Source organism: Pelophylax lessonae (genome assembly GCF_965119305.1).
Source record: "Pelophylax lessonae genome assembly, chromosome: 8".
In the NCBI taxonomy this organism is placed as follows: Eukaryota; Metazoa; Chordata; class Amphibia; order Anura; family Ranidae; genus Pelophylax; species Pelophylax lessonae.
Window position 1 is genome coordinate 266080500 of NC_138775.1, and position 25159 is coordinate 266105658.

General features: G+C 44.2%; 1 protein-coding gene across 1 annotated transcript in view; it reads right to left on the reverse strand.

Moving 5' to 3' along the window:
* Window positions 1-25159, reverse strand: part of LOC309561428 (serine/threonine-protein kinase TNNI3K) — a 466208-nt gene that overhangs the window by 338598 nt on the left and 102451 nt on the right. The window contains exons 11-12 of the mRNA XM_082265332.1: window positions 16233-16382; window positions 7360-7446 (exon numbers count right to left, since the gene is read on the reverse strand). Of these exons, the coding sequence (XP_082121458.1) occupies window positions 7360-7446; window positions 16233-16382 (237 nt within the window). The remainder of the gene's footprint in view (window positions 1-7359; window positions 7447-16232; window positions 16383-25159) is intronic.

The window sequence follows — 25159 nt, forward strand, 5'->3', positions numbered from 1 at the left end:
CCAATCTCCCATAGAGGAGAGCGGGAATCTGACAGGTCTGTGTCTGCAAAGTAAGCAGAGACAGACCTGTCAGCCGTCTGCCTGCTCAGCGGGGCAAGCGGCTGAGCAAAACGGAGTCCGCCGGACAGAAAGCCTGTGTGAAAGGACTCTTACAAAAATGATTTGCTTGGCAAACTGTACACAGAGAGGCATGATGCTTAAATAGTGAAAAAGGAATGTTGGGTTTACACATAATCCAGGCAGAAATGTTTTAAAGTGTGAAAGGGTTCCATAATCTGTCAGCTTGCCAAAACAAAAAACTTAGTTACCAGTGCCACTATTTCCAGGGATCTGGTGTGGTGGTTTAACATGGTTGTCTGCAGCTGAGATAGGTAAAGAAGCCAGACCCACAGTTAAACCACAAACAATAAGAATTTTCCAGTGCAAACAGAACCCTTAAAGCCACACACAGGCTGAATGTTGGACGGAATTGGCTGGTTCAATAGAAACCGTCCGACATTCAGCCCATGTGTATGGGTTCATCCCTCTGTCAGAACGCAATAGCACAGCAGGAGAGATTGCTGTACGAATATCAAAATTCCTAGTACAGTGGCTACAACCTGAGCTGTCTGTTTTTTGTTTTTTTTTTTCAACCTGAAAAAAACGAGTAGTGTGTACGAGGCTTTAAACTCCTTGTATTCCCTTAAGTGTTGGTGGTGCAAGTTTGCAATAGGCATCAATGTCAATATAACCCAAAGTGTGAGAAGTTGGATAATTCATTGTAGACTGTCTATGGGTGGTTTCCTTTATTAATTATCCAACTTCTCACACTTTGGATTATATTGACGCTGATGCTTATTGCAAACTTGCACCACCAACAACACCTAAGGGAATACAAGGAGTTTAAGAATTCTGTTTCCGCTGGACAATTTTTGTTGTTTATAACCTGCCAGTTGCTTATTGCTGTCTGTGTCCCCAACAGGGAGATTTCACCTAAAACCTTGAAGAAAATTTGAACCCTTCCCTGCTGCATTAAAGAGAAAGTAAAGCTTCCTCTGTAACTTGTACCCTATAGGTAAGCCTATGATAAGGATTACCTATAGGCATTGTAAATATCTCCTAAACATGCACCGTTTAGGAGCTATTTACTTTGCATGCAGCCAGTGACATCTTTGGCACATGCGCTCTGAAGGAACGGCCGCCTGTGCTGTTCCTTCAGAGCCCTGTGCCGTAAACAGCGGCTCCAGTGACTTCATGGCAGCTCTGGCTAATCAGATGGCCGGAGGACGCGAACCCAGAAGGAAGACAGGTGAACATGTTGGCTATGTCAGCGGTGAGCAGGGGGCGCTGCGAGGGCTTCGTGCCAAGGTAAGTATTCCACAATGAGCTAATATGCAATGCATACTAGCTTACTATGCCTTTGTCTTTCAGGTTTTTATTTTTCTAATTTTTTTTTTTTTGGGGTTTACAACCTCTTTAAGAAAAAAAAAAAAAATCATTGTGCCCCCATTGGAGAGATTTCCCATCACCAGAAGAGGAAAAGAATATTTCTGCAATAGGGACACAAAAGCAAAAACGAAAAAAGCCTGACAAATGTTCGAACCCTTTACCACTCCAACAAGAAAAGACTCTGCTTTTACAAAGATGTATTTTCATTTTCATATTACAATTCTTTAACATTATTATAGCAGTAGTGGACTATTGTACTGTGCTAACCATAAACTCCAAACTTTCTGCATTAACTTTATTATGTAAGTCTTTACAGCAGCCAATATTCACCCTCACTCCCGCTGGGTCAGTTTATCTCAAGTGCCTTTTTCTTCTCTTATGTGAAGCGCCTTTACGAAGAAATTGACAGATATATTCACACTTGCTAGAAGGCATCTTAAGGTAACCAGCTTCATTTCTGAAAGTTTCTTACTTTTTTATAAATTGAATAGTACCCAGTTGTTGCCATTGGCAATCTATGCATTGTCACAGGCAGAGTTTCTTTAGTATTATGATGCCCGTGAGCCCTTGCCTAGGGCAGGAGGGTTCAATGGGGTAGCAAAAAGCCTCACCATTTACAAATTATATAACTTTTTCCTTATTTTGTTCCAAATCTAAAAATGATTGCTTTTTCATATTTAATCTCTAGACATTTGTGGCTAAATTCAGCACGAGAGCTGTAAGGGGAGTTGGGTACATGAGACTTTGAGAGGAAGCACAAGGCTCTTTACAGTCCAGGAACCATGAAACCATTGCTCCTTTCTTTTGCACGGTGGCTTGCAAGTTAAAGTGGAATTTAAAGGGATTGTAAAGTCTTAAGTTTTAATTTTTTAAAAGTAACAAACAGATTTATAGTTTAATGGAACTGTACAGAGCAGCCCTGAACCTCTTCATTTCGAGCCCCCCACCAGCACTTGGGGCTCCTCTTCTTTTTGATGTGCCACCATAGCTTCTTCCTACCATGACAGACCTGCATGCTTGATCCCGAGCCATGCTGCTTCTGTCCAGATCCTACCCCCCCCCCCCAAACACCCCCATGTTGAGGGCAAGTGGCCTGGTATAGTTTACAAGATGGGGGGGGGGTGTTTTCTTATCCCTTCTTTCCGTGCCTGCCAGGCTGCATGCTCGGATAAGGGTCATGTATAGATTATGGGGGGGACCCCCATATTTTATTTTTTTTTTATATTTTGGCATAGGGTACTCCTTAAAATCCATACCAGACCCGAAGGGCCTGGTATGGATGGGGGGGGGGGGGGAGACCCCACACTGTTTTATTTCTGCATTCTGCATTTTTCCTCACCATCCTTTTGTTTACATTTCAGCAGCACGGTCAGCCTGCCAGTCATTGGTTGTTAAAGGCATGGCTGCCAGCTTCTCAGCCTGCTCTCTAACAACAAGCTATTCTTCACACAGAATTTGAATCAATCTATCGTTTTATGACTGATCCAAATTCAAATCGTTCCAAAAATTTTGAATTTGTTAGAAAACGAATATACAAAACTAAGCTAAACTAATTTAAATGAAATTCGTTGCTATTTTATTAAAAAAAAAGACAGAAACCAAATGTGAGGAAGGGGTCAATGTACTGTGAAGGTCCGTTTTATCTGTGGTCAAATGTATTCATTTCCACATTGTACTTCAATTATTTCTAGCCTACACCTATTTAAGGATCTTGAAGTTTATAAACTTACTTTGTCAAGATCCCACACATTTACTTCCTTGAATTCTGTGACACGTAGGCACTATGCCCAGTGGGTAGGCACTGCTGTGTCACACATTTCAAAGAGCCTGCCTTCTGATCTACATAGGTGCTGAGAGGAGGAGTTTCAGAAGGTTGAGTCAGCATAGGAATCACTGCTTGCAGGCTGCAAGGTACCATGGGATATGTAGTCTTTAGAGAATTAATGTAAGCAGAGAAGAAGCAACAAAGCATGCTGTGAATCCAAGAAGTTGTGCAAAGAGATGGCCAGCAGACAGGCAGCACTCACATGGAAGGAGATTTTTCAAGTAAGGTTATGTTGGATTGCTAACAATAATTATTGTTTGTAGTAGTATTACAATGCAGATGTTATAAAATATAAGGGTCTTTGTTATGGACCATTGATCTCCCTTATTCTGCATATAAAATAGACTATTAAACTTTCTAGCAACAGTTTTTACTAAAATAATTACATAACACAGATCGAAGCTTGTATAAATTTAGTTTTGGATTAGAGTAGACATGGGTTTTAACTTCTGTTATTTTTGTATTGCTAAATAGAATGCAAAAACAACCGTGTCTAGAAACCATCCGCTGTACATACAGTATACAGCCGTGGCCAAAAGTTTTGAGAATCACACAAATATTAATTTCCACAAAGTCTGCTGCTTCAGTGTTTTTAGATCTTTTTGTCAGATGTTAGTATGGCATACTGAAGTGTAATTACAAGCATTTCAAAAGTGTCGACATTTTTTATTGACAATTACATTAGGTTTATGCGAAGAGTCAATATTTGCAGTGTTGACCCTTCTTTTTCAAGACCTCTGCAATTCGCCCTGGCATGCCGCTAATCAACTTCTGGGCCACATCCTGACTGATGGCCGCCCCCCATTCTTGCATAATCAATGCTTGGAGTTTGTCAGAATTTGTGGGGTTTTTTTGGTTCACCCGCCTCTTGAGATTGACCACAAGGTCTGGGGAGTTTCCTGGCCATGGACCCAAAATGTTAATGTTTTGTTCCCCAAGCCACTTAGTTATCACTTTTGCCTTAGGGCAAGGTGCTCCATCATGTTGGAAAAGGAATTGTTCATCACCAAACTGTCCTTGGATGGTTGGGAGAAGTTGCTCTCGGATGATCTTTTTGTACCATTCTTTACTCATGGCTGTGTTCTTAGGCAAAAGTGTGAGTGAGCCCACTCCCTTGGCTGAGAAGCAACCCCACACATGAATGGTCTCAGGATGCTTTACTGTTTTCATAACACAGGACTGATGTAGCACTCACCTTTTCTTCTCCAGACAAGGTTTTTCCTGATCCCTCAAACAATCGGAAAGGGGCTTTATCAGAGAAAATGCCTTTACCCCAGTCCTCAGCAGTCCAATCCCTGTACCTTTTGCAGAATCAGTCTGTCCCTGATGTTTTTCCTGGAGAGAAGTGGCTTCATTGCTGCCCTTCTTGACACCAGGCCATCCTCCAAAAGTCTTCTCCTCACTGTGCATGCAGATGCACTCACACCTGCCTGCTGCCATTCCTGAGCAAGCTCTGCATTGGTGGTGCCCCAATCCCACACCTGAATCAACTGTAGGAGACGTTCCTAGCACTTGCTGGACCTTCTTGGGCGTCTTGAAGCCTTCTTCACAAATGCAGTGGAAATGTTTTTTTGGGGGATTTTTTGCGGGATTAAGTTCATTTTCATGGCAAAGAGGGACTTTGCAATTAATTGCAATCCATCTGATCACTCTTCATAACATTTTGGAGTATATGAAAATTGCCATCATAAAAGGCAGCAGACTTTGTGAAAATTAATATTTGTGTCATTCTCAAAACCTTTGGCCACGGCTTTAACCCAATAAGAATTTGTATAGAGCAATAATATAGATCTTAATCTGCACTATCCCTGCATCTATCATTCAAATCTGTTTGATCATACCAAATGAATTATCCAACACAATATAAAAAAATGAACAAGAAAAAAAAAAGGAAAAATAATATAGATTAAAAAGGAACACAAGATTTTAAAAATACCCTAAATATTTCACATAAACAAAAAATAACGCAAAAATTGAAAAACTGTAATGGGGTTGGGGTCGGGGGACCGCCTTCTCTCCTGGGCACAGTAAGTTCCCATGGGGGTGCTGGAGGGGGGGGGGGGATCGGGCCAGCCGAAACTGAATCAGAGGGCTTGGAGGCTATGCCTATGTTAATGTTTAAGCCAGTATTCCATTGTTTACATTTTTTATATCTACTGTTTTGCGGATGCTGTGTTATTTTCTGGCCGTGGCCTGATGGTATATTTTGCACTGTTGTGACCTTTTCATGAAAACTCAATAAAAAATATTGAAATATAAAAATTGAAAAACTGATTTAACCCCCATAACGATGGTAAAAAAAGTATTCATTATGGCTCTGCTAATATTTAAATGTTGTTAACTCTATCCACGATGAGGTGCTGGGCTTAGAACTTTTATCCATAAATCAGACAGCATTAGATGTTCTTGATGATTGAACCTCCACCACAAAAAGGAGCCTCCACTTGGAAATCCACATGAAATCAGTAAACAGAGCCAATCATTTATTGCTGATAAAATTGAGACAACAGGATATTTGTTGTTTGGACCCTGCATTTCGCGGTCCAAACAATCCCTCTCATCAGGGCCTGGATAGGAAAGGGAAACATTCCCTATAGAAATATAAAAACTCACAGGACATGTTCTATATGAAAAAAGGAGTATTATTAGTTGCAATGGACGTGTGCTTGGGAGACTAATGCAGTCCTATAGGAAGCTTTTACATTTCTTATCCAAGCCCTGGTGAATGAGGATTTTTTGGCCCTCGAAATGCATTGGTTACCTTTTATCCTACTGTTGTCTCCATTGTATTGTAATAAGATGACAAGCTGACATTCTTTATGTTGATTTCATATTGTATCCAAAAGTCAATCTTTTGAATGTTTATCAAGTAATAATAGATCAAGAATGGTACAGGGGGGAGCCACATCCTAAAAATTCAAATTTTAATTCTAAAAATAGTAAGAACAACAGAGATCATGGATTTTCTCAGTATGTGGGGTACCAAGAAAATCCATGATCTCTGTTGTTCTTAACATATTTAGAAACTTTCATATGTTCATATTGTGTTGCATAATAAAGTTGTTTTACTCAAACAGCTGTGAATGTATGCAGGGCCACTGCAGCTTAAAGAGGAGTTCCACCCAAAAGTGAAACTTCCACTTTAAATACTGCTGACCCCCTAACATGCCACATTTGGAATGTCATTTTTTTTTGGGGGGGGGGGGTGGGTACCTAGATTTGACAGGTACCCGCTCCCACTTCTGCTCGGGCCGCCTAAGCAGCCCGAGCAGAAGTTCTCCTCTCCCCCTCTCTCCCTGCAATCTTCAGGGACATGTCACAGGTCCCAGAAGATTGCCCGGCCATTCACAACGTGCAGCGTGACTCGCGTATGTGCAGTGCGCACCCGGCTGTGAAGACGCAAGCTGTCACAGCCGGGTGCCCACACTAGAGCTGCCGGCACGGCCGAGAGGAGAGGGAGAGGATTGTGGCTTTGGGCGGCCGCATTGCTAGATTGTGGGACAGGTGAGTGTGTGTTTATTAAAAGTCATCAGCTACACTTTTTGTGTACCCCGCTTTAGGGACTTTATTATTACTGCTTCATACAATAGGTTTGTATTGCTGTTTGTGTCCCACTGGAGTGATTTACCCTATTGTCATCAAAACAAAAACGGGTGGAAATTCCAAATTCTACACTTAGATTGGGAGGTGAGGGGAAATTGTCCAATGAAAGCACTAGTTTTGATTACAACTGTCTAATAGATTAGAAATTGAGAGAAATTTCTGTGTCTCCACTAAAGAAAGTAAAGGGAAATCTCCCTATTGTCACAAAAATGGCGAAAAACAAACTCACAAGGGTTTAAACCCTTCCCTACTCTAAAATTGAAAACAAAAAAAAATTTTTTTGTATACATGCACTTTAATTTGTTGGCCTGGCCAGTATTTCTCAGCTGAGAGTCACCAATAGTTAGTGACATCACTGTGGTTTAAGCCACAAAACTGGATCATCCTGCAAAATGGCTACCAAGTGAATCAGATAACGCCAGTCAAGGCTCACCAGCTGGAGGGCAGTGGGTTGTCCTTGCCTGACGTTCAGCATTATAACAGAACATATGGATTTTAAATACCTCCACCGGGCTGAGAGTATTCATTGCATGGAGATTCATCCTGAGGCCGCTTATAATGTTTCAGCAGAGTTACAATTCCGTCGTGTCCTGAAAAACAAGGGAACCGGATTGTCTGTGAGATCCTCATATGCCATTACAACCCTCGTGGGCAGCAACTGTCCGTGACATCTAATGTGTCTTCACTAATATGCAGCCATCAGGAATTATACTGCATCATTGTCTCTGGGGAAGAGAATCCGGTGTATGACCCTGTGTATTATTGTTTTTCAATCTCTCTCTTTGCACAATACAGTAACATTAACATTGTATTAACATAAATGACATACCAATAGAAATAAAAGATAACACAATGCTTCATTTTCTAAAAAAAAAAAAAAAAATGCTCTACTTACCTCTCTAAACATTAAAATGTAATAACTTACTGAAAGAAAAGAGTGGTCATAATTAAAGGTCAACCCCACTTAAAGTGTGTGTCCTATGGACTCTGTTATCTCAGCCATTGTTATAATGTGGGGGCTGCTTGATGCGGCCATTTTTAACGCCACCACAAAGATGGTTCTCTCTGGCAGTAGCACCACCATGTGTGTGGTGCACCGCACAGGCAGGTGAAGAGACATGCAGCAATGTGCTAAGTGAAGACAAACCTGCACTTTTAGCAGGCTCCGCGTTACTGAAGAGGCTCAGCCTCTGCACCTGCCTTTGTGACAGATGCAGTGGCCAGGCAGGGAGCTCAGTAATGCTGCACCTGTGGTTTTATCAGCCTCAGCGTTGTTAAAGGGTAACTCCACTTTCATAGGAAATAAAATAGCTGTCAGAGTCTTGCTATGCATCATGGGACTTGTAGTTCTGCGACATCTGGAGGGCCACAGTTTGCCACAAGTCATAGATTTAATTAAATGTTATTTAAAATTACCTTTACTTTTTTAATCTGCAGCCAATGTAACTTTCTGAAAATGAAATGCAATATGGCTACCTGGAGGTGTTCTGTACACAGAATGTATACTGACCACACCCCCAGAAACATAATTTCCTGCTTGTGTTATTGGCTCATTGATTTTCCTAGAAGTCTACACTAAGATACAAGTCAGAATTCAGGCATCCCCTGAAAACAAAAATGTCATCTTTGGAAAGATACTCCCAATAGGAAATCACATCTAATAGGATGCAGACCCAGAAGTTTTCCTCATGAGAGCCCTACAGCTGAAGCAGCTAGTTGATAATTAAGAAACCACTCCCATTAGAATCACTTAGCACAGGGGCACAGAAGATCAAACAGGGATTTCTTCAGAATGACAAAAGGTAGGATTCTGCAACAAAGGTTGTTATAATCCTTCCAATGTACAGAGATCACCCAGAGGGGAATGTTTTTTCTCAACAAAAGTGGAGTTACGCTTTAAGGTTCAATGAGGATGGAGTGCCCAATATGGCCACTCCAGCGTTAGTGTTGCCCTCCACCTGGCCTCAATGAGTGACCTGAATTGGCCTTATGGCTAACACGGCCTTGGTAATATGACCTGCCCAATTCAGCTCTGATAAATAGAGATGCAATCATGGCCACCTTTTTAAGGGGGTATTCTTCCGACTTACCCTCACCAATGTAAGGGGCATTTTCCCAATGACCCCCCGATGGACTAATCTGACTGGGGGTTTTGTAACACCAGAAAATAATTTCAAGGGTTTCTCTGGAGTAAAAGGCTGCTCTAGAGAATATCCTTATCTGCAAACCACCAATAGCCTCCATAGACGCTATATGTTTTCTGTGCCTCTATATTGGATAGTGAGTCTTCCCAACACAGTGATGGGCCAGTATTGCAGTGCCGGAGGCAGAAAGGGACAGCCAGTGGCAGCAATTACATAAATAAGTCCTTTTTAGCACAGTAGAGAATCCCACTATTCAGGGAGAAAATTTATGCAGCATCAGTTTTTTTTTTAACAGGTATACAATAAATATATGGATTTCTTTTTCTTTTTGTAGAATGAGCCATGACGCTCACCTTACAGACAAGGGCAAATATGTCTGCCAATTGTGCTGCTTTCTTTTATTATTGTATTATTAATAATGTTCTCTCTTGTCCATAACTGACTGACACATAAACAATTGCATTTATATTAGTTTTTTTTTTTTTTTTTTTTTTAGTGGTTCATAAAGTCAGCCCCTGGCAGCTAAACTATATTTCATTTCATCTCTGGCCACTGAATTTAATCACATCACCATCTGTCCAATCTCATCACGCTTTTTTAAGTAACTTTAAACGATTTTGTTGCTGAAAAACTTCTATTATCAATATAATTTGAGAGTGCAAAGCTTTTTCATACGGTGATCTTTTCAACGTGAGAACAATAATATCAGATAAAGAATATTAGACTCTGGCGTAGTCACCTACCAACTTTCATTGTCTGCAGGGACAGCAACTAGGTTTTAAAATCGCACTATTGTTAGAACAAAAGAATCACCACAAAACATAATAGTAGTGTTTTTCATTTTTATTATTATTCATAATAATTATAGTAGTTATTCATTTTTATTTCCGCTGAGTTGCACTTTTAGGGACACCATCCTCTCTCCATTGGAAGGATCTCCATGGAGGACAGAGCAGGGCAGCAAAATACTCACCTGCTTGCATGCAATTTTGGCAGGCTGGATGATGCTGGTGACTTAAGCTGGCCATACATGGCTCAGCTTTTTTCTGGCTGAACGAAAAAAGCTCAGCCAATTCCCCTATCACCACATTTGAGGGTGGATGGGGGGATCCGGTGCAGCTGCTGATTGTGTGACTTTTTTCCAACAGGTTCATTCAACAGAAATTGTTTGATAGATGGACTTCTGTTGAGTGACAGTGGCCACACATGGATAAAAAAAATTTCCGGTCCCTACTGAACTGGCTAAATTTGGTTAATCTATGGCCACCTTTACATTCTGCAGCAATTGAACAACAGCTTGCTCATTCAGCCAGCGATGGGTGAAACACATGCAAGCCAATTTTAGTGATTCACTAGTGTTGTGTGGATCTAAAGCATTGACTATGTGCAAGGCTTTGCCCTCGTTTATTTTTATAAGAGACTATCTGCCATTTTGTTGCTGAGCCTCCATGATTGAAAGAACTGAAAGCCAATTAATGAGTGGGGATGAGCCATGAACAGTAAAGCTGAGAAGTAAAAGGATTAGATGCTGCTAAACGTCCTCCTGCCATGAAATGGGGTTGGTTCCTATCTGACTTGCTGTGACTTCCAATGCACACTGTGAGAAGTTTACAGTGTGCAGTGAAATTGCAGTAAGCAATTGCCAAGCAGGAGAAGAACCTGTACAACTATGCAAGACTGAAGGTAAGGTTGGAGTTCACCTTTAAAGGATCGGTCAACTTTATATTTAAGTTACAGAAGGAACAAAGTGGGCAGAATGAGCAGAGAGCCCCATGTACTCCAACAGCTACATCTCCCTGTTGTAATCCTGACCTTTGCATGGTCTTTCATGTATTCAGGGGAGGACTGAGAACTTTTGGCTTGGAAGGCAAACACAACCAACTGGCCTTTTGATATTAAGGACAGGTTCCTGGTGGAAGGTGCTCCACAGAGAGTATGTTATAAAGGTTGGTGGCCATGATGAAAGGTGTAGTGTTGTTTAATCAAAATGGTTTGCTGTAACAGTAAATATGCTAACAGGATGAATTATAAAAGAAGTACTTAATGGGATTTACAAAAGACTGATACTGTACATTGTGAAAAGGAAGTTAATGATAGAAAACTTCACTTTGCTAGCAGCTGTGATTGTAGGTCTCAGTGAGGAGCAGATAGTGATATAACTCCCAGCAACTTTGCACTGAGTGGTTTCTGCTCTGATTGAGGTCTAAATGGGAGTAGATCACCACTTAGGGCCACCAACCCAGCATATAAAATTGGCCCTACTATGTATGTATGAATGTGAGTTATGGCGCTTTTCCACTGCATAGAACCGTACCGGCTCGGCACGCTTTTGTGCTTTTCCACTGCGGTACCGCATGGTATAGGGTCGGAACGTTTCGGTACGGTACGGTATAGGTTTGCTTTTCCACTGCATGGAACCGAACGGTGCGGTACGGCTCTGAAAAAACAGTACCTACTCGATTGTGGTTCCAACAGGTACCAAACTGGTACCATATCCCACAATCCTTTGCATGCAGTCACTACTAGCCACTGATTGGTCAGAGAATCACACCCACCCCGTTCTTATCCCACCCACTTAACTTTAGTACTACTTTAGTGGAAAAGCAAACCTATACCGTACCGTACCGACACTATACCATGCGGTACCGCAGTGGAAAAGCAAACCGGGCCAAGCAGGGCCGAGTAGAGCCGAGCCGGTACTAGCCGGTACTTGCAGTGGAAAAGTGCCATTAGGGACCTTAGATTGTAAGCTCCTTGAGGGCAGGGACTGATGTGAATGTGCAATGTATATGTAAAGCGCTGCATAAATTGACAGCGCTATATAAGTACCTGAAATAATAATAATAATAATAATAATAATATTCTCATAAAATTAGAATATCATCAAAAAGATAATTTATTTCAGTAATTAAATTCAAAAAGCGAAACTTATATATTTTATATAGATGCATTACACACAGAGTGATAAATTTCAAGAATGTCTTTCTTTTTATTTTGATGATTATGGCTTACAGCTAGTAAAAAACCCAAAATTCAGTATCTCAGAACATAAGAATATGACATAAGACCGATAAAAAAAAAAGGATTTTTAATACAGAAATGTTGGCTTACTACAAAGTAGGTCCATGTAAAGTATAGTATGCATTCAATACTTGGTCGGGGCTCCTTTTGCATGAATTACTGAATCAATGGAAGCGATCAGCCTGTGGCACTGTTGAGGTGTTATAGAAGCCCAGGTTGCTTTGACAGAAGTCTTCAGCTTGTCTGCATTGTCGGATCTGGTGTCTTTCATCTTCCTCTTGACAATACCCCACAGATTTATTATGGGGTTTAAATCAGGCGATTTTGCTGGCCAATCAAGCACAGTGATACCATGATCATTAAACCAGGTATTGGTACATTTGACAGTGTGGGCAAGTGCCAAGTCCTGCTGGAAAATTAAATCAGCATCTCCATAAAGCTGGTAAGCAGAGGGAAGCATGAAGTGCTCTAGAATTATCTGGCAGAAGTTTGCGCTGACTTCAGACTTGATAAAACACAGTGGACCAACACCAGCAGATGACATGGCTCCCCAAATCATCACAAACTGTGGACGATGTTGAATTTCATTTGGAGATCAAAGTCCCAGAGTCTAGAGGAAGAATGGAGAGGCACAGAATCCAAGTTGCATGAGGTCTAGTGTGAAATTTCCACAGTGATGATTTGGGGAACCATGTCATCTGCTGGTGTTGGTCCACTGTGTTTTATCAAGTCCAAAGTCAGCACAACCCTCTAGCAGGAAATTCTAGAGAACTTCATGCTTCCTTCTGCTAACCAGCTTTACGGAGATGATTATTTCATTTTCTAGCAGGACTTGGCAACTGCCCACACTGCCAAAAGTAACAATACCTGGTTTATTTATCTTGGTATCACTGTGCTTAATTGGCCAGCAAACTCACCTGACCTAAACCCCATAGAAAATCTGTAGGGTAGTCTCAAGAGGAAGATTAGAGACATCAGACCCAGCAATGCAGACAAGCTAAAGGCCTCTATCAAAGCAACCTGGGCTTCCATAACCCCTCAGCAGTGCCACAGGCTGATCGCCTACATGCCACGCCACATCGATGCCGTAATTAATTTCATGCAAATGGAGTATCACGTGCCTGGTGAAGACTGAAATGTTGTTTAAGCCTCTCTTGCACCTCCTGCCTAACACTTCTGAAGGGGGGGACAGAGAGTGTAAAGACAAGGAGTGGCAGGAGTGCCATAGCAGCTAGCTGGGGATGTCCACTCTGTAGGTGGGTAGAGAAGGTAGTCGCAGTCCTCGGAACTGGATGCAGTAGCAGCTTGGCACCAGAGCATGGGATGGGAGTAGAACCAGGAGGCAGGCAGCAGTCAGCGGCAACCGGGCAGTGAGGTACCGATTCAGCAGGCAAGCAAGTCCAGGATATAGGGCAAGGTCGTTAACAGCCGGGCAATGCGATACAAAGTCAGCAAACATATCAGATCCAGTAAACAAGCCAAGGTCGGAGTAGTAGGTAACAGAGCTAGAGCACGAGCAGAAGCAAGATCCAAAGGCAAGGTAAGCGGGAACAACAGGTCTTGGGAACACAGGAACGAGCTGAAGACCATTCAGCAACTGCTCACAGTAATAGAGCAGTTTAATTAGGCTACTGGGTGCCAAGTGCTAATTGGTATGTACACGTGTGCGTGCACGTGTTCACGATTGCGTACAAATTTGTGCATGTGCACGATGAACTGGCACTGCAGAAGTGATGTTAGTCTTTCACTTATAAATATTAGCACATGTGCAATGTGCACGAGCATGAGCACGAATCTGCACTGGCCTTTTGGTGGCAGAAATCGGGTTTACCTTTCATGGAGCCCTGACCAAGTTTTGAGAGTATAATATACTGTACATGGACATACTTTTCAGTAAGCCAACATTTCTGTATTAAAAATCTTTTATTTTTTTATTTTTTTTTATTGGTCTTATGTATTATCTTAATTTTCTGAGATTCAGAATTTTGGGTTTTATCACATACCTGGTGGAGACCAAGCTGTAGATAGGGCTTCTCTTTCACCTCCTGTTCAACACCCCTGATAGAGATGTCAGGCGGTGTAGGACACAGAGTGGCACGAGGGCCGGTATAGCAGGTGATGTCTTGGCAGAAGACTGATGGCTGTGGATCACCGGATGGACACCTGGAACTGGAACTCGGTGATGCTGGATGAGAAGGCAGGAGCGAAGCCGGAACACAAGTCAAGGAGTTGTCAACAGCCGGACAGCACGGGTACAGGAACGGGATACAGGAGCGGAGTCAGGATACAAGCCGAAGTCGGTACACAGTCTGGCAGCAAGGTAAAAAAGCATAAGGCAAAGGCAGGGTCAAACACAAGCTGAGGTCACAGGTAGGCAGGCAGGAATCCAAGGAGAGTCAAGGGCAAGCCGGGTCGGTATAACAGGAAATCCAGAAGCAGGTCAGGGCACAGGTAAACAGGAACACAAGCTGAAAGACCACTCAGCAATGTGCTCCTGTCACCGCTCCGTATAAATAGGCCGTTTGGCGCCAATTGCGTGCGCACGTTGCGTACGCACATTCGCACGTTCGCGCATTGGCGCATGCGCATTTGCACATTCCTTCCTGTGTGCCTGGGCATGCGCACAAACATCTGTTTGGATCCAACTGAGCGTCTCTTACAGGTTTTTACTAAGTGTAAGCCTTAATCTTCAAAATTAGAACAAAGTAATGCTTGTAATATATCACTCTGTCTGTAACTCATCTATATAATAAACGAGTTTCACTTTTTGAATTGAAGAACTGAAATAAATTAACTTTTTGATGATATTATAATTTTATGGGATGCACCTGTATTATATGTACTGGCCCGAATGGAAAATGACCCTCAGACCAGTTTTTCCTTGTACAAAATTAAAGAGAAATTTTAGCAGGGGTCTTCAAAAAAATTTTAGTCAGAAGCTACAAGCACTATAGCTCCTGACATTTTCAAAACTGATAATATCAGCCCATGGAGTCCAGCATTGTCTTTGTACAATCTAAAATCTTCACAGCCATCTCCAGGCCTGTCCCACTATCCTGGATTCAGGAGCCAACTGTGATTTCCTGATCAGTCACAGCTGACTCTCCACTGTGCATGCACACGATGTGTAGATTGGAGGAGACCCAAAGCCTCCTGGGATGTGTGACGTATCAAAAAAGGCTGTGGGTGGGTGGTAACCAGCAAAATTCATCCTCCCTTAGGCGAGAAGTAAGGAAGTGAGTACCATGGGAAAGGCGCTTGCTATAAAAAAAAAAATTATTTGTACAGTATATTTTCCAAATGTGTTGAAGGGAGAATATGCAAAAGGAGAGTGAATGTCTGCCTATAAAACTAAAGCCGGCGTCCTGCCATTCAGAAACCTTGATCCAACATAAACACTTATAGGAATTGTTCCCACCAAATAGTACACAGCAACGGTCCTGAAGAAGGGGAAGTCTATTCCCACGAAACGCATTGGCTTGATGTATGTTGCTAACTTTTAATAAACGTCCATAAACCATATTTCGGAAATCACATTTCTTTAGACATCGGGCGCTCCTTTCCTTTTTTCTAAGTGTACAAGCTGAAACGACCTTAAGGTCGCACAGAAAAGGCAGCAGGCCAATCCCTGAGAGGGCCCATCACCACCATCCATCACCGGGCAATATCCACCAGAGGCCATTTCTTCCTTTTTGCCCAGAGGAATACCAACCCAGGACCAGTGACCAATGCAGTCAGCCAAGCGCGGTCTCCAAAACAATGTTTTAAATGTATATCAAGCCAAAAGCTTTTATCACTCTAATGCAGCCCAAGATAGCTGTGAAAACTTGACAGGGGTTCTAATCTTTTCCCACTCTATCAAAACCGAGTGTTTTTTGGCTTGACATAAATTTTAATGCCACAGCATTCACAATGTGAACAACCCCTGCAATGTGTTTAATATGTGTATTTTCTTTGATTGTTTGCACCTTTTAGTAGCCATAATGTGGTATTTTCCTGATTGCGGTATTTCTGAAAAATACTATATTATGGCCCCTAGATGGAGATGAAGAATTTAGGAAAGACACATTTTACGCACATTACAAGGATTATTTGCGACGGCTGTGCGGAGACATGTGCACAGCACTTTTTTTTTTTTTATAAGTAGACCCCACAGTAACGCTTACTGTTTGGTTGCTGAACAATCACTAAAAAAACACCATATACCATACCTTTCTCATAAGCCCACATCAGACAAGTTTGCTCATCCTTTTCTCCACTGGATCTGCTGGTATCACAGGCAACGAGATTCATGTCAGCTCCGTTGTCCAATAAGAACTGTACCAGGCGTATGTGCCCATGGTAGCAAGCGCAGTGTAATCCTGCAATGAGAACAGACGGAAGGCTCCAGAACTATAGGAATGCCATTAGAGGAGAATTTTAATATTGTCTGCAAGGTCTTGTTGAACACATTGCAAAGCATCTGAACAGGGTTTCCTCCCACTGATTTGCACCATGCTCAGCAAAACAGCCAGGGACATACTGTACATTATATTTCTAAAAGTATTGGGACTTCTGCCTTTACATGCACATTAACTTTAATGGCAACCCAGTCTTAGTCTGTAGGGTTCAATATTGAGTTTGCCCACCCTTTGCAGCTATAACAGCTTCAACTCTTCTGGGAAGGCTGTCCACAAGGTTTAGGAGTGTGTCTATGGGAATGTTTGACCATTCTTCCAGAAGTGCATTTGTGAGGTCAGGCACTGATGTAGACAAGAAGGCCTGGCTTGCAGTCGCTGCTCTAATTCATACCAAAGTTGTTCTATCGGGCTGAGGTCAGTACAGTGCAGGCCAGTCAAGTTCCTTCATCCCAGGCTCTCCAATCCATGTCTTTATGGGCCTTGCTTTGTGCACTGGTGCGCAGTCATGTTGGAACAGGAAGAGGCCAACCCCAAACTGTTTCCACAAAGTTGGGAGCATGAAATTGTCCAAAATGTCTTGGTATGCTGACGCCTTAAGGGTTCTCTTCACTGTATTTAAGGGCCCAAGCCCAACCCCTGAAAAACAACCCCACATCATAATCCCCCCTCCACCGAATGATTTGGACCATTGCACAAAGCAAGGTCTATAAAGACATGGATGAATGAGTTTGGGGTGAAGGAACTTGACTGGCCTGCACAGAGTCCTGAACTCAACCCGACAGAACACCTTTGGGATGATATAAATCGGAGACTGGGAGCCAGGCTTTCTTGTCCAAAATCAGTGTCTGACCTTACAAATGTGCTTCTGGAAGAATGGTCAAAGGTTCCCATAGACACTCCTAAACCTTGTGGACAGCCTTCCCAGAAGAGTTAAAGCTTTTATAGCTGCAAAGGGTGGGCCAACTCAATATTGAACTCTACGGACTAAGACTGGGATGCCATTAATGGGTCATGAATAGGCTGTCAACAGATACAATTAGAACAGATAAAGTATAGGAGACACACATTAATGTAGCTCTGTTCTCATCATATAATTAAATGCATCTGTTTAAAGCGATTGTAAAGTTCATTTTTTGTTGTTTAAATACAAAACATGTTATACTTACCTGCTCTGTGCAGCCCCAGTCCTCCTCATCTCGAATCCCCTGCCAGCGCTCTGGACTCCTCCTCTCCGTATGCCACCATAGGAAGCTGCTTCCTTTGGTGGCACACATGCAGGCTTGATCCTGAGCCGTGCTGTTTGTGTCCATTGGCACACATACAGGGCAGTTTGGCCCCTCCCCCTGCTCCTTCGTCATTGGGTTTTATTGACAGCAGCATGAGCCAATGGCTGAGTCCAGTGAGGAGGGAGAAAGAGAACAGCTACCAGGCACAGCTTTGGAACGTGATCAGGCTCAGGTAAATATTTAGGGGTGCTTACAGTAGGGGGTTTTACACCCTAATGCAGAGAATGCTTGAAAGTGATATTAAAGTCTCTTTTTTTTTTTAAATAACAAACATGTTGTACTTACCTGCTTTGTGCAGTGGTTTTGCACAGGGCAGCCCTGATTCCCCCCCTTTTTGGGTCCTTCGCCGGCGCTCCTGGAAGCTTGCAATGGGCGCACCCAAGCAAGCTCACTTCCAAGCTGTGGCTCTGTGTGTCCATTCACACACAGAGCCATGGCTTGGCCCCACCCCCTCTCTCCTGATTGACTCAGTTGCTGTGATTGACAGCAGCGGGGGTCAATGGCTTCCACTCTCTTAGCCAATGAGAAGGCAGAGTCCCCAGGAAGCAGAGGTACTCATGCACATCGCTTGATCGAGATGGGGCTCAGGAACGTATTAGGGGGGCTGGGGGGGGGGTGGTCCTGCACAGAGGTTTTTTACCTTCATGCATAGAATGCATGTAGGTAAAAAATCTTGAGGCTGGGTTCACACTGATGCAAACTGGATGCGGGTTTCGCCGCTTCCAATTCGCATGACAGGAGAGTCACACAGCTTCAGGGCGGCCGCGGTCCACACTGGAAAATAATCCTGTGCGTCTTCTGGTCCATTTCAGGTGCGAATTCAGCCAAAAATAAGGACCTGATTCGCACCTCAAATGGTGAACGGACACGCACCGGCCCCCCTGCTGTGGGCTGCGGCTGCAGCTAGTTTGATCCCAACCTAAGCCTTTAGAGCCACTTCCATCTTTAAATTTTACCTATAGGTAAGGCTATAATAAGGCTTAACTAAAGGTAGTGTAAATATCTCCCAAACAGTGCATGACTGTGCATGCAGCCAGTGACATCACTGGCCCATGCACTCTAAAGGAACGGCCACCCGTGCTTTTCCTTCACAGCCCTGTGCCCATGTGCATGCACTGGAGTGACGTCATAGCGGCCCCGCCCAGTCACAGAGCCAGAGTCTGCAAACCCAGAAGCAAGACGGGTGAAGATGAAAGCTGTCTCCAGCGAGGACTTGGCATTGCAGGATTGCTTTGTTTTCAGCTAAGTTTCACATAATGTGCTAGTATGTGATGCATACTAGCACATTATGCCTTTGCCTTGCAGGTAAGGAAAAAAAAAACGTGCAGCGGTTTACAACCACTTTAAATGGAAGCAATGTAAGAATTTGACTTGGTAATCAGCTCCTTGCTATCCTTATACAGCAGAGCTTAGAGTGAAGGAGGGAAAAGCAGGGAGTCAATCAGTTGTGCGGTGAGAGCGTGACAACACAGGAGCACAAACAGAAAACAGTTGTCAACCCATAACAGGAAGTGCCTGAAGAAGGACCTTCGCGATAGGATCACCAGGTATTTTTAAATGAAAGCTGCAGATTTAAAACAATTGAAAGCGTCTTTTTGAAATTACATGTTAAAGCCCAACTCCGGGCAGATAAAAAATGTATGACTTGCACTGGGGCTACGCCCACGCTGCAAGGATTAGTAGCTTGTTTTGTCTATGGTAGAGGAGAAATAGTGTTACTTACATGATCCTTCACTTCCCCACAATCTGCTGGTGGAATGTACATTGGTCACCTCACATCCAGAGCGGGGCTATTGGCTCTGCTCTGGTCTTGATGATGTCAGGACCCTAGACTGGTGGAGTGTGGGGGTGCAGAAGCTGAGAAAAACGGTCTAACTGCAGGAAGGTGCAGAGGATCGGGTAAGTATATCTCCCTTTGTTGTACCCCTAGAGCAATGAACAATAACCCTTTGCAGTGTGGACACAGCTTTCTATTTGCCCAAAGTTGGGCTTTAAAACATACAGTATTTGAGAATTTAGTGATTAGGTTTCTATATACTTTAATGCTTTCTTTGCATTCTTCTTCATACACCTCTGCTATCGGAGACATGATGCCAATGTAGCATGGCCCACTCTACCCTGATTGCCCCCTGGCCACAAGCAGCTGAATATAATAAGACTGCGCCCAGCGTTCACACCGCCAGGAGTGATAGCCTTTCCGAGGAAATACGTTATACAGAAAATTACCATGTGCTGAAAGGACAAGATGATTTGATTTTATTACAGCCAACAAGCTGGTCGTTATTCTGCCAGCCGGGAAGAATGATAACCTCCCAACAAAAATGAATATGTAAGAAAGAGAGGGAAGAATAATTGTGTAAGCTCTGGGAGTGTGTAAAGGACAGGCTGCTAGATCATTTCCAAGACAATAAACTTTCCGTAATCTAAATTAATTAATTTGGGCGGGACAAGACACAAATTAAAAAAGGATCAACTTTATTATTATAAAGTCTCTTTTATTATTGTGTTAAAGGGGAATATCAGGTTTTATCATGTGGCCTTGAAAGGATAAAGCATCAAAGCTACCACTTCATAATAAATACAGTATGTTGGCAAGAAAATTAAAGCAGATGTAAATCCAATCACTAAAATCTCATATTATCATGCTGAGTATTTTTAAATTTGTGTCTTTCATTAAAATAAACTGAGGAAAAGACGCCGCTCAAACCGACCCGATATAGTGACGGTGTAACGTCTCAGCTGGCGCTGGTGCTTCCTGTGTACATGTACTCTAGTGATGCCTGCATAGCATTTTTCAGGACTTGGTAGAGAGTGATAGGTGTCCCAGGAGCTGCACATCAAGCTAAAGCCTGCAGTGTGATAGTGAATGACAGTCTTAGCCTGGACCCCCACGAGGCCATGCCCCCAATGCGTTTTACTCCGCCTACCGGAGCTTACTAATGGGGAAGGACTTGTTCCTTACAGGTGACAACAGTGGACTATAGCAATGTAAAGTGTGTTGAAATGGCCACCTTGTAGCCTCCAATGGAAACCCATGTGACAGGGTGACAACATTATTGGGAGCATCATCATCACCCTATATGTCCTTAAAGGTTCGATCACAGTGTGTTATTTTAATGAAAGGCTTATAGCACCGCTCCAAGCTGGAGAATTCAGGATCTCACTGCCAGGAACTCAGAACACAGGAGTAGGCATCTGAGTGCACCAATCCAGAAGTGTAGGTAAACCGAGGAAAAGACGTTGCTCAAACCGACCCGATTTAGTGACAGTGTAATGCCTCAGCTGGCGCTGGTGCTTCCTGTGTACATGTACTCTAATGATGCCTGCATAACATTTTTCAGGACATGGTAGAGAGTGATCCTGGTGTCCCAGGAGCACATTAAGCCAAAGCCTGCTGTGCGGCTCGTGAATGACAGTCTTAGCCTGGACCCCTGCCAGTCCACGCCCCCAATGCCTTTCACTGTGCCTACCAGGGCTTACTCACTGGGAAGGACTTGTTCCCTACAAGTGACAACAGTGGACTATAGCAATGTAAAGTGTGTTGAAATGGGCACCTTGTAGCCTCCCCTGGAACCCCTGTGACAGGGTGACAACACTATTGGGAGCATCATGATCACCCTATATGCCCTTAATGGTCAGATCACAGTGTGTTATTTTGATGATAGGCTTGTAGCACCGCTCCAAGCTGGAGCAGGTATCTGAGTGCACCAATCCAGAAGTGTAGGTAAACCGAGGAAAAGACGCCACTTAAACCAACCTGATATACTGTAGTGACAGCTCATGGCCTCATCTGGCGCTGCTCTGGCCACGTCCCCCGATGTGATTCTCTCCACCCAACAGTGGACTATAGCAATGTAAAGTGTGTTGAAGTGGCCACCTTGTAGCCTCCACCGGAGCCCATGTGACAGGGTGACAACACTATTGGGAGCATCATCATCACCCTATATGCCCTTAATGGACAGATCACAGTGTGTTATTTTAATGAAAGGCTTGTAGCACCACTCCAAGCTGGAGACTTCAGGATCTCCCTGCCAGGAATTCAGAACACGGGAGTAGGCATCTGAATGTACCAATCCAGAAGTGTAGGTAAACCGAGGAAAAGACGCTGCTAAAAAACTGACCCGGTATACTGTAGTGACGGTGCATGGCCTCATCTGGCGCTGCTCTGGTCACGTCCCCTGATGTGTTTCTCACCACCCACTGGGGCTTGGTCATGAGGGCCTGCCTCTGTGACCAAGCCACGGTTGGCGGGCGAAACACGTCAGGGGGGTCTGACTGGAGCAGCGCCAGATGAGGCCATATGCCGTCACTACAGTACATCAGGTTGGTTTGAGCAGCGTCTTTTTCTCAGGTACCTACACTTCTGGATAGGGTTGCCACCTCATCCCTCTAAAACCGAAAACATATTTATTACACAGGTGCTGTGGCTGATTATAGTGGTAATAAGGCCCCTTTCACACATACGGTCTGTTCAGTTCATCAGTTCAGTCATGTCAAAATGTATCAGTTTTCCATCCATTTTTCATCCGTTTTTCATCCGTTTCTCATCCATTTTTTTTTTTTTTTTTTTACATCCACTACCAATGCAAAAACGGATGAAAAATTGACCATTGGTCCGTTTACATCCATTTTTCGTCTGATCCGTTTTTTTGACGGATGAAAAGTATGGCATCCATCCGTTCCATCCGACATTGAAGGAAGCGGATGAAAATGGATGTTAACGGATGATCATCCGATGTCATCCGTTTTTACATAGAGATGCATTGATGTCCGTTTTTCATCCGTCAACGGATGGATGAAAAACAGACAAACGGACCGTATGTGTGAAAGGGGCCTTAAGCTCTCTTGGTGCCTTAACTACATTAAATTGGCCCCAGAACCTGTGTAATAATATGTGTTCGGACTTAAAGGGATGAGGTGGCAAACCTACTTCTGGATTGGTGCACTCAGACGCCTGTTCCCGTGTTACCAGCGGGGAGATCCTGAAGCTTCCAGCTTGTAGCGGCGCTAATAGCCTTTCATTACAGTTACACACTGATCTGGCCATTAAGGTCATATAGGGTGATGATGATAGGGTGATCAGGGCTGGCCCAAGACATTGTGCTGCCTGGGCCCTCCAAGAGGCCCCCACATTCTATAGGACTATGAAAGCAGTCAGAGGAGTGTGAGTGTGTACAAAGTGACAGCAGGAGCAGGACAGAGCAGTAGACACTGGGCAGATGAGCGCACCATGCTTTCTACTGTCTATAGTGCCACAGTGCCCTGCAGGGCTGCGGGTATGGTACAGGAGAATGCAGTGCTGCTGGCATAATACAGAAGAATGCAGGGCTGTAGGCATGGTACAGGAGAAAACAGGGCTGTGGGCATGATACAGGAGAATGCAGGGCTGCGGGCATGGTACAGGAGAATGCAGGGCTGTAGGCATGGTACAGGAGAAAACATGGCTGTGGGCATGGTACAGGAGAATGCAGTGCTGCGGGCATAATACAGAAGAATGCAGGGCTGTAGGCATGGTACAGGAGAAAACAGGGCTGTGGGCATGGTACAGGAGAATGCGGGGCTGCAGGCATGGTACAGGAGAATGCGGGGCTGCGGGCATGGTGCAGGAGAATGCGGGGCTGTGGGCATGGTACAGGAGAATGCAGGGTGCGGGCATGGTGCATGAAAAGGCAGGGGTGCGGGCATGGTGCATGAAAAGGCAGGGCTGTGGGCATGTGACAGGAGAATGCTGGGCTGCGGGCATGGTGCAAGAGAATGCAGTGCTGGGGGCATGGTAGAGGAGAATGCGGGTCTGCGGGCATGGTACAGGAGAATGGGGGGCTGCGGGCATACTACAGGAGATGCAATGCTGTGGGCATGTACCATGCCTGCAGCCCTGCATCTTCTGTAGTATGCCTGCAGCCCCGCATAATGGCAGGTAGTGTGGCTGTGAAGCAGTCTCACTTACCTATTCCTAAAGGGCGCCTTAGGATTTAAAAATTGCGCCACCCGGCGCCAAAAAAAAAAGGTTCGCAGCCGGCCTGACATGCACACTGCGCATGTGCCGCCGCCGCTTGGTAAAGTCCGTACATGTTCGGCAATTCCTGGAAATAGCCGAACATTTACGCGCTTTACCAAGCGGTGGCGCTTTTTTTTTTTTTTTAGCAATGGCCGAAAATGAGAAGAGGTGGCCCCTCTCAAAGTGCCGTCTGGGTCCCATGGTCCCACCGGGACCCAAGGTAGGGCCGGACCTGTCACTTGGTTTGAGTCCCAAGACTTCTACTCTAAGAGCTTCTCTGCGAAAATTCAACCTCTCCTTCCTGCAGCTGGGTATGGATCAGCATTCCTTTCTCAGAACTAAATAGGCCCAGGTTTCTGCCTATTCTATCCTGTTTTAAAGCATATTGGTCTTTCACTCCTTGATCGAGACCTTTTGTACAGGGGGATTCTTATATATTACCCATGTCACTTTGTGGGATCTGAGCTCTTTACAGACATTCCTATGTGTACTCTGTCCCTCCAGGGTTACCTCCGATATCGCCTCTCGCGGCTCACGCCGCTCCAGCCCGCTCACAGACACTTCCTGCTCCTGCCCCCCCCCCGCCGGATCCGTACGAGCTGAAGTCAGGGCTGTCACCTGCTGCCCGCACAGTAACAATTGGGAGGATGGAGCGGCAGCGGCCGTTAGAGGACTTCTTTCCCCGCCCACTACCTATCACAGAGGCAAAGGAAGTGCTCCAAAACGCTGTTGGCTCTGTGCTACAGGTGATGGGCGGCCGGGAGAAAGAAGAAACCTGCAGCTTCGGCCGCAGCTGAGAAGCCCGAAGTTCCCCGAACCTTGCAGCTCCCACATTCCGATGCCTCTCCTCCGCTCCACATACCGCCCGTGCTTCTCTCTCCTCCGCTCCACATACCGCAGTGCTTCTCTTCCAGTCCGCCACTGATTTGCCGCCCCTATCAGAGTGCCGCCTGGGTCCAATGGACCCCCAGGGACCCATGGTAGGGTCGGCCCTGAGGGTGATGATGATGCTCCCAATAGTTTTGTCACAGTGTCATATGGGTTTCAGTGGAAGCTATAAGTGGCCATTTCAACACACTTTACACTGCTATAGTCCACTGTTGTCACCTGTAGGGAACAAGTGCTGAAAATTGCTATGCAACCATCGCTAGAGTACATGTACTCAGGCAGCAAAGAGCAGTGGAGCATCCATAGCACAGAGAGAGAGCAAATCATGAATAGAAGGTGAAAACAAGTATTAAACCTAAAAGCAAACATTTATTTTTGCCAATTCTTAGATGTGAAAAATCTGACAGGGGTTTTAACCATCTCTTGGTCTATCCCAAACGACAAAAAATGTTTTGCCTATAGTTCTACTTTAAGGTTTCTTTCTTCAATTTTCATCTGGTGATCTGGCCAGTGAAAACAACAACAATATTACGGCGCTCTGCTAGTGTGGACAGAACTGCAATATA